General features: G+C 39.7%; 1 protein-coding gene across 1 annotated transcript; it reads right to left on the minus strand.

Annotated features, from left to right (window-relative positions):
- Nucleotides 1–413: 413 nt before the first annotated feature.
- On the minus strand, nucleotides 414–15667 carry LOC117403825 (zinc finger protein 366-like). Its single transcript, XM_034928457.2, has 5 exons — nucleotides 15561–15667; nucleotides 9124–10438; nucleotides 7888–8079; nucleotides 4638–4812; nucleotides 414–3674 (listed from the first exon to the last, which is right to left on the minus strand). The coding sequence occupies exons 2-5, from the start codon at nucleotides 10420–10422 to the stop codon at nucleotides 3172–3174; spliced, it is 2169 nt and encodes a 722-aa protein (XP_034784348.2). The 5' UTR covers nucleotides 10423–10438; nucleotides 15561–15667; the 3' UTR covers nucleotides 414–3171.
- Between the last annotated feature and the right edge of the window lie 417 nt (nucleotides 15668–16084).

Genomic DNA, 16084 nt, shown 5'->3' on the forward strand with positions numbered 1-16084 from the left:
GCTGCTGTACCCTTGAGCAAGGTACTTTACCTAGATTGCTCCAGTAAAAACCCAACTGTATAAATGAGTAATTGTATGTAAAAATAATGTGATATCTTGTAACAATTGTAAGTCGCCCTGGATAAGAGCGTCTGCTAAGAAATAAATAATAATTGATTCCTGTGAGTTTGGTATACACTCTGCACATTTGTTTTCACATCCAAAACAATGAATTAAGAAAGGACTGATTACTTGTGCATATAAACATAGTCATTGAGATGTTCTTCATTCAATAAAAGTGTACTAAAGACTGAAATAAACGCGTTCAAAATATGCCCAATATTTCTTAATTTAGTTTAGGAGCGTTTCTTGTTTACTGTATGTATTATTTTTTATTGTTTCTATTTTTAGCAAAAAAAAGACAACCATTCCAATTCAATAACAGCAGTGCTTTATTCATAGCAATATATCTCACATACACTCAAATACTGTATAATCATCTGTATTTAAGTAAGATGCTGCACTAATGCATTTAATTGGCTGCAGTTAGCTTAGTTAAACGGGTCTCAGTTATACAATTCATAGGCAGCATATGGCACCGGGTGTATCTGTTTTGTCATAAAAGTCACTATTCTTATTTTAACATTACAGAAAGAGTATACAAGTGCAGCCCCATACCAGGAAAAGAGGCTTCTGTTTGCATGTGATGATGGAGTCTGTTTTAAAGGAGCGCTGAATCCAGTTTCTTACATGTTATCTGTATTATCAGCACTGTTTCTTACATGTTATCTGTATTATCAGCTCTGTTTCTTACATGTTATCTGTATGATCAGCACTGTTTCTTACATGTTATCTGTATTATCAGCACTGTTTCTTACATGTTATCTGTATTATCAGCACTGTTTCTTACATGTTATCTGTATTATCAGCTCTGTTTCTTACATGTTATCTGTATGATCAGCACTGTTTCTTACATGTTATCTGTATTATCAGCACTGTTTCTTACATGTTATCTGTATTATCAGCTCTGTTTCTTACATGTTATCTGTATTATCAGCACTGTTTCTTACATGTTATCTGTATTATCAGCTCTGTTTCTTACATGTTATCTGTATGATCAGCACTGTTTCTTACATGTTATCTGTATGATCAGCACTGTTTCTTACATGTTATCCGTATTATCAGCACTGTTTCTTACATGTTATCTGTATGATCAGCACTGTTTCTTACATGTTATCTGTATTATCAGCACTGTTTCTTACATGTTATTGGTATGATCAGCACTGTTTCTCACATGTTATCCGTATTATCAGCACTGTTTCTTACATGTTATTTGTATGATCAGCACTGTTTCTTACATGTTATCTGTATTATCAGCACTGTTTCTTACATGTTATTGGTATGATCAGCACTGTTTCTTACATGTTATCTGTATTATCAGCACTGTTTCTTACATGTTATTGGTATGATCAGCACTGTTTCTTACATGTTATCTGTATTATCAGCACTGTTTCTTACATGTTATTGGTTTTGCAGCAGCTTTTTGTTTCCCTTCCTGTGCAATCAGGCCATGTCACATACAGCACTGCACAGGTAACTTGCTTGCTCAGCTACATTTTCTAAGATGACTGCAGGTTAACTCTTAACCATAGGTTTAATGCATGGATTCTGCCAAGAATGATACCCTCTTCCCTTCTTCTGTCAATACAAATGAAAGATTGAAACTCAAAAGCAAACAAATAGTTTTAAAAAAAATGTAATTATTTGCCAACAATTGGAAATATGTATTGAAAAGTGTAATGCCCTTGTCTATGGAGAACATACATTGTATTAACAGGAAAGATATCATGGTAACATTTTATAATCTGTGTTAAAGCTTATAGAATTGACTTTAAATTCACATGAAGCAATCATTATTTATAATAAACCTTAAACCTAATATTAAATCATCTTAAATTACTGTGCAGTCGTTTATTTTATCACAAATATGATAAAAAAAAATTATGTTTAACTTCAAATAAATTCAAAAGGAAACATGTCAGTTAATAAGTAACATGGTTGTTTGTAACAAATTAAGATCCATGTTTGTTTTCTTTAGTAAAGTATATACATTTTGTTGTGCTAAGAAGCAAGAACTGTAGGTCTGGATCTAGAACGTCAGTGTATCATAGCTACACAGCTTTAACTCACTTAAATAATGAAGTTACATAAGCATTCATTAAATAACGCATGAGCTTTGTATATAGGCTCCCTTATTTCAGTTCTGTCCTTACATTAGCAATCCATTTGTGTTGTGTCAAAAAAACAATAAATACCTGAACATCATATGTGATGAAACTCAAGTTCAGATGAGTACTGTATACACTCTGAATGTGCATATTATAAAAACAATGTTATCAGTTTATTATCCCATGCTGTGTGTTCTTAATCACCACCTATTACTGTTTCTGCACTCACAGATATTGGGGGTGTGAGGTTTGTCAGAGAGAGTTTTTATATTGCCTCATTACTGGTTTCCCACTTTGCTCAGGTTTGCACAGATACAGTCCCAAAGGTAAAATATGCTGAGGACTTTAATAAACATGTCAAACATTCATGAGTGTTGAAACAGTAATACACCATAACCACATATCATGGTATAACAAACAAACTTTGTAACACATATTAAAAAGCAATTAGTGCACATTATTTGTTGATGTTTAATGAGCAACAGTGTCTAAGGTGATGTCGGCATTGAACTCCGAGGGAAAGACATCATCAGAAAAGGGCAACAGTGGGCAGATGCGCATACTCCAGGATCGTGATATCCGTGCATTAATTAGAAGTGCAAGGCAAAACAGGCGAGCAACTGCAGATCAACCTGGGGTGTGAGCAGCAAAAAGTCAGCCGAGAAAACCACAGAGCTGGATACCATAGTGACCCAACGCCCTATTAAGTGACTTTACATTGGTGTTTCCATTTTTTTTGTCCACTACCTGTATATTGAACAGCTTAATTTCATATCCTACCCACATATCCCATCATGAACCAATCCAGAACTTGATCTATCATTTAACCACCAATCCTAGCTTCTTGTGACGATAAGAGTCTTCACAGGATGGATACATGTTTTCTCTAATGGTAATGTCCTTCACATTAGTTTTGGAAGGGAATGCTTTTGAAGCCTATCAGACAAAGAGCACAGTGTATTTCTCAGTTTTCTATCATCGCTCGGCTTTGAATGCTGTATCTCCTGTTCCTTCTAATGTTTTGAGTGTAGAATTGACCTGAAGAATCACTCAGCTGGTTTGGAAAATACTGTATACGAGGATACTTTTCCTTCATCAGGTAATACTTTTGTTTTTCCTCCTCTTCCTCTTCCTCTTTTCCCACTTGCTCCTTCGTCACATCTCCATCCTCCTTGGCTCCCTGTGCTTCTGTAAAGGCCTCAGCCAGGCCCTTCTGTTTGTAAGCCAGATTCGGAGGCAGGAATGCGCTGATGCCATGGTGATAGTCCTCAGGGCTGTACTGGCCCATCCTGTAGCTGTCTTCCTCTTCTTCCTGACACGAGCTGCCCTTGGCACTTTCTCCGTCTGAGTGAGACACCCGCAGCTTAGGTCTTCTCTTCTGGGAAAGGTCAAACGGCTCCTGCTGCACAAAGCTGGCCACCACATCTGTTTGGGATGACAGTCGGAACCTTCCTCTCCTTCTGAAGCCTGCCAGGGAGTATAACAGATTACATTAATTAACAGTAGGTCATTTTCCCTTTATAGTCCATCTGTTACTCAAATATCAGCTGCACTTTACGGAAATTGGCAAATGTAATTCCATGCAGCCTCCTCCCAACCCCATATGAAATGCCACCATTGTAAATTGTGGCCCACACATATATTCATTTACAAAGCTGGACCAAGAACTGCTTTGGGACTGCTGGCTTTAAAGATTCTATCAGTTGTAACTCCCTTTAACTCACAGTTTGTACACAGCCATCCCTGCATTAATGTGCATGCATATCTCCTCAAGATGATTACTGTGCAGTGCAAAGAAACACTGAAAGGGTAATCTTGGAGTCACACGTGTGCCATCCCCCTAAGTTATTTGATTTATTGATTTTGGACAAAGTTGGCGGTTGCTAATTATTTGCATAGCATTTAGTTAACTACATTGTTTTATTTGTTATTCATGTGTATTTCAAACAGCTAAACACAAATATATTTCATTTTAAAAATAACACCTTTCAAATAAATGATCTGACATCATCACACCGGGTAAAAGGGATCAGCATGCATCAAGGTATATTCACATACCAACTTATCATCCAGTAAGCATGGAAACATCCCATGAAGACATCCTGAAACCTACCCTGTGAAAAGCAGCCGTTACCTTGTGAGCTGAGTCCTCCACCCATCACCCCATGAAGACATCCTAAAACCTACCCTGTGAAAAGCAGCCATTACCTTGTGAGCCGAGTCCTCCACCCATCACCCCATGAAGACATCCTAAAACCTACCCTGTGAAAAGCAGCCGTTACCTTGTGAGCCGAGTCCTCCACCCATCACCCCATGAAGACATCCTAAAACCTACCCTGTGAAAAGCAGCCGTTACCTTGTGAGCTGAGTCCTCCACCCATCACCCTATGAAGACATCCTAAAACCTACCCTGTGAAAAGCAGCCATTACCTTGTGAGCTGAGTCCTCCACCCATCACGCCGTGCTTGACCTTCATGTGCCTGGTGAGGTTTCCTTTCAGAGTGAATTTGCTCGGGCAATAAAGACACTTGAATGGCTTACTGTCTGAGTGCAAGTGCATGTGGCCCATTAAATTGTGCATTCGGTTGAACTCCTTTCCACACAGCTGCCAAGAAAAAGAAACAACTTGCATGAGCTGAGCTCTGCACCACAGCAAGCAGAAGAGAGACTCTGTGTGCTAAATGTGCCCCGTTTCATCAGAGTGTTTGAAGGTATGGATGCAGTTTCATTCTAGAGCTCCCATGCACCGTGTGACTGAGTGTTTGAAGGTATGGATGCAGTTTCATTCTAGCGCTCCCATACACCGTGTGACTGAGTGTTTGAAGGTATGGATGCAGTTTCATTCTCTCCCATACACCATGTGACTGAGTGTTTGAAGGTATGGATGCAGTTTCATTCTAGTGCTCCCATACACCGTGTGACTGAGTGTTTGAAGGTATGGATGCAGTTTCATTCTAGTGCTCCCATACACCGTGTGACTGAGTGTTTAAAGGTATGGATGCAGTTTCATTCTAGCGCTCCCATACACCGTGTGACTGAGTGTTTGAAGGTATGGATGCAGTTTCATTCTAGTGCTCCCATACACCGTGTGACTGAGTGTTTGAAGGTATGGATGCAGTTTCATTCTAGCGCTCCCATACACCGTGTGACTGAGTGTTTGAAGGTATGGATGCAGTTTCATTCTAGTGCTCCCATACACCGTGTGACTGAGTGTTTGAAGGTATGGATGCAGTTTCATTCTAGCGCTCCCATACACCATGTGACTGAGTGTTTAAAGGTATGGATGCAGTTTCATTCTAGTGCTCCCATACACCGTGTGACTGAGTGTTTGAAGGTATGGATGCAGTTTCATTCTAGTGCTCCCATACACCGTGTGACTGAGTGTTTGAAGGTATGGATGCAGTTTCATTCTAGCGCTCCCATACACCATGTGACTGAGTGTTTGAAGGTATGGATGCAGTTTCATTCTAGTGCTCCCATACACCGTGTGACTGAGTGTTTGAAGGTATGGATGCAGTTTCATTCTAGTGCTCCCATACACCGTGTGACTGAGTGTTTGAAGGTATGGATGCAGTTTCATTCTAGTGCTCCCATACACCGTGTGACTGAGTGTTTGAAGGTATGGATGCAGTTTCATTCTAGTGCTCCCATACACCGTGTGACTGAGTGTTTGAAGGTATGGATGCAGTTTCATTCTAGTGCTCCCATACACCATGTGACTGAGTGTTTGAAGGTGTGGATGCAGCATTTTCCCCAGAAAGTAGGATATAAACATTAAGTACAAACACAAATCCATAACTGCAATTTAGGGAAAGCCCAGAATTGCGTGGCAGTGCTGTATGTCTTCTCTTTCCTCAACACAATTCATTTAAAATCTCAAACAATTCTACGAAAGGGAGCGCAAAATAAGAACTTCTGTTTTTGCTCTTTTAAATGATAGCATGGAGTTATTTTAAACATTTTGCTGTGGTGTAGTTACACCACTGTTGCTGCTAACAGTAATACTGCAGTGTGGGTGGTTGCTCTTCACTTTTCACATGTTCTGGGACATGGCTAGATTAGATAGGCCAGTACAATAAATCTTTCCAGAAAGCCTTGCGTTTCTACACCTGTTATAACAGCACCACTAATACAGCACCTCACCATTAACAGGTCTGTTATAAAGGAAGTAGGATGCTTTAGTGACACACCCTCATCCAACTCCCGGTCCTACCCTCCAGCCAGCCCTGTCCTGCTGTGAATTATTTCAGTCCCACAGTTTGCTGAACTGCCTCGCCCTATACAATCCTGCTGCTTTAGAAGAACAAAGAAATGCAGGAGTATGTTTTTCTTTGACAATTGAAATCTGTTCAGAGTGGTGGTGGGGGGTGTGTGGTGGGGGGGGTTCTCTTTGTAGATACTGAAGGTAATAATAATAATATTAAATGGAATTGCTTGTGAGAGGAATCCCACTATAACTGGGGTGGACTGAGAGGTGGAGAGGGCAGTCCCTTGCTGTCCTTCCTCTGTATTCTTTTTTAGAAGGGTGTTCCTTTCCTCCAAGAGGGAGAGAAGGACTGTATACTGTCCAAACGCACCGTGAGAAAACAGGAAGTTTTAAAAAGTACAAGAGAAAGCGAGATGAAATCTATTTGCAGGCAGTTCTCAAGGGACATAAGAGCCATTGTTAAGCAGGCAGTTTATGCAGCTATATCCTTCCTTCAAGTGAGGAGGAGCCTCGGGCCAAAACACAGCTATCTGGTCATCGCCTTAACCCCCAGTGTGCCAATGTGCGCTCCAGCTGAGGCTGCTGTGGGCCTGGTGGGGGCTGTGCTCTTTGTATCACCAGCACCTTTAGGTCATTATGCAATGTTTTCATTCAGGCAGACCTCAACTCCACTGCTAGGTACATTTTCACAGAGCCAACTGTGAGGGACTTCTTAGGAAGGTCAGGTTTATATAAAGGAATGTGTCTATTACAAAACTAATAGGGTGGATCAATGTACAGTCTGCATAGTCATTAAACGGTACAATTGTTAAAATATTTTGAATTGAATTGTAATAATGTAATCATTTTAATTATTCTAATTTAAATTAAATTATGGCAAATTAGGCCATGTCACAATATTCATTACAGTAAATTATTACTGCCTATCTAAATCTTAGCCCTGAAAAAATAGACTGTACATTTTATAAGTACAGTAAACCAGTTACAGGCACAATATGCAAATAGACTTTTCATATTCTAGAAAATTGTTTAGAAAAAACTCATAGCACTTTTGATTACAGGGAATACATACATGTGTAATAAAATGTCAATAACTAGGTTACTGCCCATGTTAATGTTATTACATGATAACTACTGGTGGAATATTATATAGCAGTGACCTATGCCATGGTGTAAATATGTTATTACATGCCCTATAACACAGTGCCAGCAAAAAACGACATTGTACTTGAAGGTTTTAAGGTAAGTGAAGATTCTATCAAAGCATTTCAAGGGAAGCCCCAAACTAATTGTATAACTTATTGTTCTTATTTTATTTTATCATCAAGCTATTGCAATGTACTGTAGTTTAAATGTGTTTTAAAACCCAAACAGAAATATACATTGCATACATATAGAAATAATCCCTTGGACACCAAGGGACTGAATTGATCGGAGATATTTCCATGTGCGTGATTTGAAGGGCTTACTGACCTTGCATCTGTAGGGTTTGACGTCTGAGTGCACGATCATGTGTGCCTTTAGAGTCTGTTTCTGCACAAAGCTCTTGAAGCAGAGGTGGCACTGGTAGGCTCGGATGTTGGTGTGAATGAGAACATGGCGCTTCATGTTTGCCAGCAGGGTGAACTCCCGCCCACAGATCCCACACTTGTGTTCTTTCACACCCTGGAAGAAAAGGGATGCACAGTCAACGGGACAAACACTCCAAATCAATATGTCTGGGGGTCAACTTAGTCAAAATTGTAAAGCCTTGGGGAATCTCCCTGGATTGCATCAACCACCTTGAACCCCTGAAAATAGGAGGTTAAAAATCTAATAATATCCAGATGTGGATTATCCTGACTGGGTATAGCTTGATCAAATCAACCTTGGAGTTTCATTAGTTTTATTCAGGTTTCATGATTCAGTATTTGAATGTATGTAATATTTCAAATATGTGTAGTGGGCAGTGTTGTGTGATACACTAACATCACAGATTCTGTCCCGTTGGTGAGATGAGATGAGGTTAAACGCTCAACATGTATAACCACGAATGCAGATGAGCCCGGCTCTTTTGCATTGTGGTTAAGATGCTCGCTGGCGGTGGGCAGTGTGCCAGTTCACGCCCCACCTCTGACCTGTTACATATGCAGCAAACATTAGACTATAAACCCTTTCCTATAAAGAAGGTCTGCTTCAGAAAAGACTCCTAAATGTGAATCTGAGTAATGTTTTTAGTTTTAATAATGTGTACCTGTAATGTCTGGCCCAGTTAAACATGGAAAATCTTAATACAAAATTACACTTATAGTGACTTCAGCTGCACACCCCTAGTGTTCATTTTTTACTGATAATTGAAAGTTTTTTTTTTTAATTGGGGTTATATTTTAATTAAAATAAATACAATATATCATTTAAAAGAAAAGAAAGAGTTTAATTTAAAATGTTAAGTGATTATTTTGTTATCGTAATAAAGTCAAGATCATGAGATAATACAGATTATAAATGAAAAAATAACGAAATGACTGAAGGGAATTAAGAAAAGAAAAATAAGATATACATCGTTCATTCATACAATATTACAGCTGCTTATTCATTCTAGATGAATAAAACACATTTCTGAAAGCTAGCTGCTGTTTTAGGAACACTAAGACTATCACTTACTACACAGTATTGAAAAATAAGCAGAGCCTCCCTGCTGGTCCCCACAGTGTGAGACGGAAGTCCTACCTTATGGATTAAAGTGTGCTGTTTGAGATGGTGGGGCTGAACAAACTCCATGCCACACTCAGTACAGATGTAGGGCCGAATGTCTTTGTGTTTCATCATGTGATTCTGCAGCTGGCTGGGGTACTGGAAAGTCTTATCGCACTCTGTGCAGGTGTACTGGGCAGGGCCCCTGTGGGCGTTCAGGTGTCTTTTCAGCTGGGTCAGAGTAGGGAAGTCCAGGCCACACTCCACACAGATATTCTCCCGGCCTCCCTCGTGCTTCACCTCGTGGGCTTTGAGCTCGCTGGGGTAGGCGAAGCCCCGGCCACAGATCCTGCAGGTGTAGGGCTTGACGTCGCTGTGCTGCATCATGTGTCTCTTCAGGTGGCTGGTTTGGGTGAAGGCTTTGTGGCACACCTGGCACTTGTGAGGCCTGGTCCCCTGGTGTGTCAGCATGTGGGTGTGCAGGTGGCTGAGTTGCTTGAAGAGCTTCCCACACTGATTACAGGAGTGAGGCTTGATGCCGCTGTGGCCCAGGACGTGGGTGATCAGGTTGTATTTGGAGGTGTAGGACTTTTCGCACATGCGGCACTTCCAGCGCTTCTGGCCGCCTCCCATGTCCACATAGTAGCTGTCATCGATGTGGATGTTGACGTCCACCCTTTCGCCACTGTCCTGCCCTTTCTCGTTTTCGTCGGCTCTGTGATTGACCAGGGATTCGTTGGGATAGAACCTGTGTGGGAAATGCATGGCTGGGTTCGGCATGAGGAAAGGAAAGGGAATCATTCTGGGATGGATTTTGGAAAAGTAAGGAGAGGGAGGGTGCATCATGAGTGGACTGCTGGACCACATGACGTCGTGTTGGATGGGCTCCTGCTTCACCCGCCTGGTATCAAAGCGATCCAGCGCTCTGTAAAACTGAAACCTGCTCAGGTCTATCATTTGAGGGTTGTATGTTGGCTGCGGTGGGGGAGGGGGGTGGGGGGGAGGATAAGGCAGGTGAGACAGGTCCACGGTCTTTCTGCTGCTGCTCTCCTCGCCCATCTCGTCAGAGGATTCCACGTCTCGCGGGACTTGTGTCACTTTGAAGGGAGTCCTCTTGCGTTTTCGAGAACCTTCCGAGGTTACGTGGAACCTCTCGAACCCCATGAGGTGCTCAGGTCTGTAGTCTAGAAAGCTCCTGCTGAATGTGTCCCCCAGATGTGGGAATCTGGAAGGCTTCAGGAGGGGAAAAGGCTGCAGGTAATTGGTGGGTGGTGTCTTCCTCCCATCAGTCAAGTGACTCGCTTCAGCTCTAATCCGTGTTGCATCCATCTCCATTTTTGAACAGCTTCACCTTTTCAAAATGAAAACAATTTCTTTAATTAGATTTGTTGTATTATTATTATTCCAGAAGAAATATACACAACCATTGTGTAGTGTATATCCTGACACTGCATATGTATATCATGTATAATTTTCATGAGTATGTATTTGTTGGGAAACATGAAAAAAGATGAGATAAAAAAAAAGAAAAAAGTCCACTTGTATTGCCAGTTGGAAGTATTAAAACATATTCAGTTTACTGGTAATGACCTCTTGCAAAAATAAATGCTATTGGATGGTAGACTATTTTACCAGTAAATCGGTAAATAATTCTTAACTGTAGAAATACCAGTTTAAACTCAGATTTCTCAGTGGAAGGATACCCGATGAATCATTACAAGTTCAAGGTAAATCTATATATATAGTGCTGTTTTAAAGAAGATAATGAGAAACATAGTTTTCTAATAGTGATAGTGCCCTCTCAATGAAGGCTCTAACTGTGGTAGTTGACCTTGACTTTCAGCTCGGGACGCATAGCTCCAGTCATGGTCAACTACCACACGGTAGAGCCTTCATCGAGGGGCACTATCGCTTACTACTACTACTACTACTACTACTACTACTACTACTACTACTAATAATAATAATAATAATAATGATAATAATAATAATAATAATAATTATAGTTAAAAATTATAGTTGCTATAAACATAATGCACATTTTGAGATTGTAAAATACTCAAAAAACAAAACTGGTACCCCCTTTTAAAGAAAGTAAAGCCTATTACATGGTTACATTTTAAACAATGACCTGGCCCATGTTTTCGGGAGTGCATCTGTTTAACATGAACAGCATTAATGAAGCCATCTCACATTGCCTATGTCAGTGTGTAGATCTGCTCAGAAACATTTGGAACACATGTCCCCTAGATTTGCCATGCTGTTCAGTACTGCTCAATATATAAAGACTCAGTAGTTTTTCTCCACCCTTTAGTCTGTCTTTGCAGTCTGGTTTAGAAAAGAGCACACGGAATGAAAGGGTTAAAAGAATTTCAAATGAATAAAACCAGCAGGAAAGCAGTTAGTGCAGCTAGGAGCAGGTATGCTATGATTCTGAGCAATTCCTAGCTCGTTGTCACACTTGCATTGCTCCTTTCAGAAAGGATGCCTTTTCCTTTGTAATTGTTTCTAACTAGGGCCCTGAAATGTGTCAAGGCATTGTTCAGTCTCCAGGTTTGGGGTTTTCTTGTCAGCCCTCAAAGATCCTCAGGTTTGACTGCACTGCCAGTAAAATATGAGAGTGTATTGTTGTGAATGGGGAAGTAAACGCTTCCAAGCTCACCTCTCCCCCTGCAAACACATTGTCAGTGTAAGGTTGGTCTACAATACGTTTTCAGTTCTCTCTGGGAAACTACCCTGCTCTTCTTCTCACTAGGATAGAAGGATGGACACTTCTCCTTTTCATGTCAACGACTTTCATATCATTATTTAATGCTTCAAGTGAAACTACCTAGAGAAGCCTCAAACCTATACTATATGCTATACAATGACAGGGTTGCTTTGTTTTCATTGGTCATGTGCACTGTGAAAACAATATCAGGACGTTCTTTTGTATTTTTACATCTGTTAATTATTGCAAGCGAATATTAGTTATCATGTTGTCTTGTTTTTATCTTATTTAACAAGTAAGTGTATGCATAAAACTACAGTTTAATGTGTCAAGCATTCCCCCAGACTTTATTCAGTCCAAGCAAGAACTTTGTAACATCCAGAGAGTTTTTGTCAGTATTAAAAGGTTTCAGTGCAAGTATGAAGAATGCTCTCTCACTCGTGGCTTATATGTTTTGCACAGTGCACACTGCCTAGCTGCAAGTGGCAGAATAATGAATTGACCTGAATCATTTTATTGTGCACCAATCCTACTCGCTGAAGATTTGATTTAGCTGACAGGTAGTTTGCACAATTATGGAGCTTTCCAAGACCAATTAAATTGTGTCTATTTAAAAAAAGCTAGCATTTAGTTGTAAATGCATATCACAACTATTATTTTAATTTCAGAAAAGTGTTAACGGTATTATCAACATGAGACATCAAGTATGGCATTAACCCATTCAGTGCCATTATTCTCATTTGAGGACATGCTACTTTGTAATTTTTTGGAGCCTTTTTATTTTAATTTTCTCTTTAACTATATTGTTGTGATAACTTACTCTCGTTATGTTTACATAAATACAACTTGTGTTCTGATTTAGTAGTTTAAAAGTAGGCCTCTGTTCTGTGCTTAAAATAAGTGTGTACTCATTGGAGAATAAAATGTTGTACTTGGATTTGTGAGCTAGGCAGGCCAGCTAACAGAGTTCTACTGCATTTCTGCTTGGGATATTTTAATGATAATATATGACAGTATAGCCCCAGGAATGTGATTGAAGGAAGCATGTGGAGCGAAATGTAATTCAGCTGTAACCTGTCCTGGATGACCAGCGCTGGTTCTGGATGAAAGTGGTCTTCTGCATTTTAACTTGTGGGCTTATACAGCAGCCTGCAATATATGCAAAAGATTGAGTCTGCTGTTAACACCGGCTTTACTGTACCTGCAGGTAAGGTCAATCAAGGGCTGAGCAATAAAATAGAACACCATACACTGGTTTAAGAAAGTTCAAATGAAAAGTCAGCAAAAACTTCACCACAAAAAATATGGGTCTTACTGAGGAAGAAAGGAAAGATAAAAGGGAAGCAGCACTGCTGGACCCCAGCCCAGTTTCAGTCATCCCCAATTTTCATTTTCATTTGTAGTTTTTTTATTTTAAAAAGAAAAAGGGAAGTGTTTTTACTTCTGTAAAATGCTGCCTTGCTGTCAGACATGGCTTTCTCACTGTGTGCCTCGCCTGTGTGGGTGTGTTCGCGCGTGTTTTTAAAGATTCAAATCTGTTATAACAGGGAGAGGGACTGCTTTTGAGATCCGTGAGAAAAAGGTTATTTTAGTTTAAGAACAGAAACGGAATTTTACAATAACCTGTCGATCAAGCACTGCCTTACTGCCTGGTCACTGTAACCTTGACTTTGAGGCCAAAGATACCCCTTGTTAATAGGAAATTACTGTGCCATCAGCTTCATACCACTGATACCAATAACAATGACTGTATTAAGACGTCAACCATTCAACAGTCAGTTATAGTAGGGGTGTCCCATCACAGTCCTGGAGGGCCATTCCACTCCAGGTTTAACAGGGGATATTATATAATGAACTCCTTCAGGGTCTGGATGGAGGTTTAATTGGTTCAATTAAACAACTTAGAACAGGGTTGGAACAGACCAGAAGTGGGACCAACTCTGCCCCCCCCCCCCCCCCCCCCCCGAGAAGAAGTGAGGTTTATAGCTGAATAACCACACAAAGTACTTGTTTATCAGAGCTGACAGGATTATAACATTCATGAACCCTAAACACACGACTGATTAAATGCAACAAAAAGATAGTAGTTTAATAATATGTTTGCCAGTATTTTAACTATTAGAATGTATGGTACCTAATTACCAATACCCCATAAATAAGACATGCTGAAAAAGTGGATTTCCAAAAGTTATGAGTTAATCAAGTGTAATTAGCGAGTTCTTTCTGCTAATTAGTTGTTTTGAATTGAAATCTATGAAAATGAACACTTCACAGGTGAGAATAATTGGTTTCATGCATATTCTGCATGGTAGGAATAATACAGGGCATGTGCTGTTTCTAAGCTAAAAATAATACATTGTTTCTTCTATAAAAATGAAATGACTATACAAAATCATAAAATGACATTTTGTTATTATTATTTGATTGACTTGTTTTGTTAACGGGGAACCATTTCAGATCAAATCATGTTTCAGCCACAGTGTTCATTTAAACACCTGCACCAGAGCCAAACCATCAGAAATTACAGAAAATACACACATGGTAAATACACACAGTAATCTACACAGCATTAGTGCAGCTAGGTACCCTTTTCCATCCTTATACTGTACATTTGTTTCAAAGTAAAGAAACTTCTTATTCTAGACTTTGTTTTCCTCTGCTGTCAACAACACTTACAACAACATCTCACCCGAAAGACGGAGCACAAAGAGGCTCACTAACTTGCTCAAGGTCACACAATGAATTAGTGGCTAGCTGGGATTTGAACCGAGGACCACCTGGTTACAAGCCCTTTTCTTTAACCACTGGACCACACAGCCTCCTATATGCATTTGTGTTGAGCAGTGGTTTGTGACATGTTTTACATGCTTGTACTAGGTATACCACAGTAAGCTTTTAATCGGAGCAAGAAGGAACTGAACTGATCACTTCTAAATTGATAGTTGATTGAGCTCATTCCAACTTTTAAGAAGCAGGTCATTCATGTTATTCATTGATAATGGAAGCAGTCTGTACTGAATGTATTTATTTCGTTATTTAACGTCTATTGTGATGTCACCAACCATTTCCAAGAATGTTCTTGGTAGGCAGCAGTGATGCAGAGTGCAGCTCCCAGTTTCACATGATTGAGACATAAAAAAAAAAACCCAAAAAACTAATGAACATAATTGAGGTCTTTTCATGTAATCAAAGAAACTACAAAATGATATTGCAAAAGTCTACCAGAAGCCATAGCAGTACAGTATTTCATGTAGATTTTGAAATGTCACATTTTTCAATTGTTGTCAGTTTTTTGTTAAGTATATGGAAAACTACAAAGCGGTATGTAATTTAATATGTTATTCATCAGGTTTCATTTGACTTTATGAAGCAAAATGTGTTAATTCTATGAGGGTGATGCAAAACTTTTGGCCATAGCTGTCCTGCAGTTTTCCATAGTTTGTCATTTTTAATGTGCATGTCAATGTCTTTACCACATAATGTTCCCAGTAAATCTTTGTGGGAACACATTTATGATCCACCAAACCAACACAGCAGTCACTACTCTGCTCTTATCTCATGTTCTAGGCAAGTCCACATATTGTACTAACAAGGGAGAAACTTTTATACATACATTGCTGTCTGACAGATTTTAAACCAGCGATGTGGTTAAATAACACAAATTAAAAAGGATACCAATAAGTCACAGATATCTGTGACAGATAAGAGTTTGTATTGAAGGCTAGTGTAAGTACACAGTGAAGCCCACGCCAGCATGACTCACCCCTGCTCAGTGTCTGCGCTCCCCTTCTCTGTCAGCCTGCTGCTCGCTCAGATCTCAGTGCAGTAAAGCAACAGGCATGGACACTGTTTGAAGTGACTTAAGAAAGAGAACAGGAACAAGCACTTTGTTCTCGTTTTTCAGATGAGTACCTTCGGAAAGAAGGAAGGAAGGGAGGGGAGAGGAAGTCAACAAGCCTTTGCCTTCCTGTGAAAAAATAAGGAAACTCCAGCTAGACATCTCGATTTCTCTTTGAAACATTTATTTGGCTTTGGAGGAGTGGGAATGGGACTGGGAAGTGTATTTTTGCCTGCAGTTTACACGTAGTCTTGCAGTTCTGGCTAAGACTGTAGTTGTGCAGCTCTTGATAAAAGGGTCACTATACATTGTGTGTACAGGTATAAGTATAATACTGATACTGGGGTGCAAGGAGGCATATATTGAGTCAATGTTGTAATTTATGAAGTGCCACTGTTAAAAAACTACCAAGTATTTTTTTTAAAACATTATACAAAAGCATGTCGATT

The sequence above is a fragment of the Acipenser ruthenus genome, chromosome 2 (genome assembly GCF_902713425.1).
Source record: "Acipenser ruthenus chromosome 2, fAciRut3.2 maternal haplotype, whole genome shotgun sequence".
NCBI classification, from domain to species: domain Eukaryota; kingdom Metazoa; phylum Chordata; class Actinopteri; order Acipenseriformes; family Acipenseridae; genus Acipenser; species Acipenser ruthenus.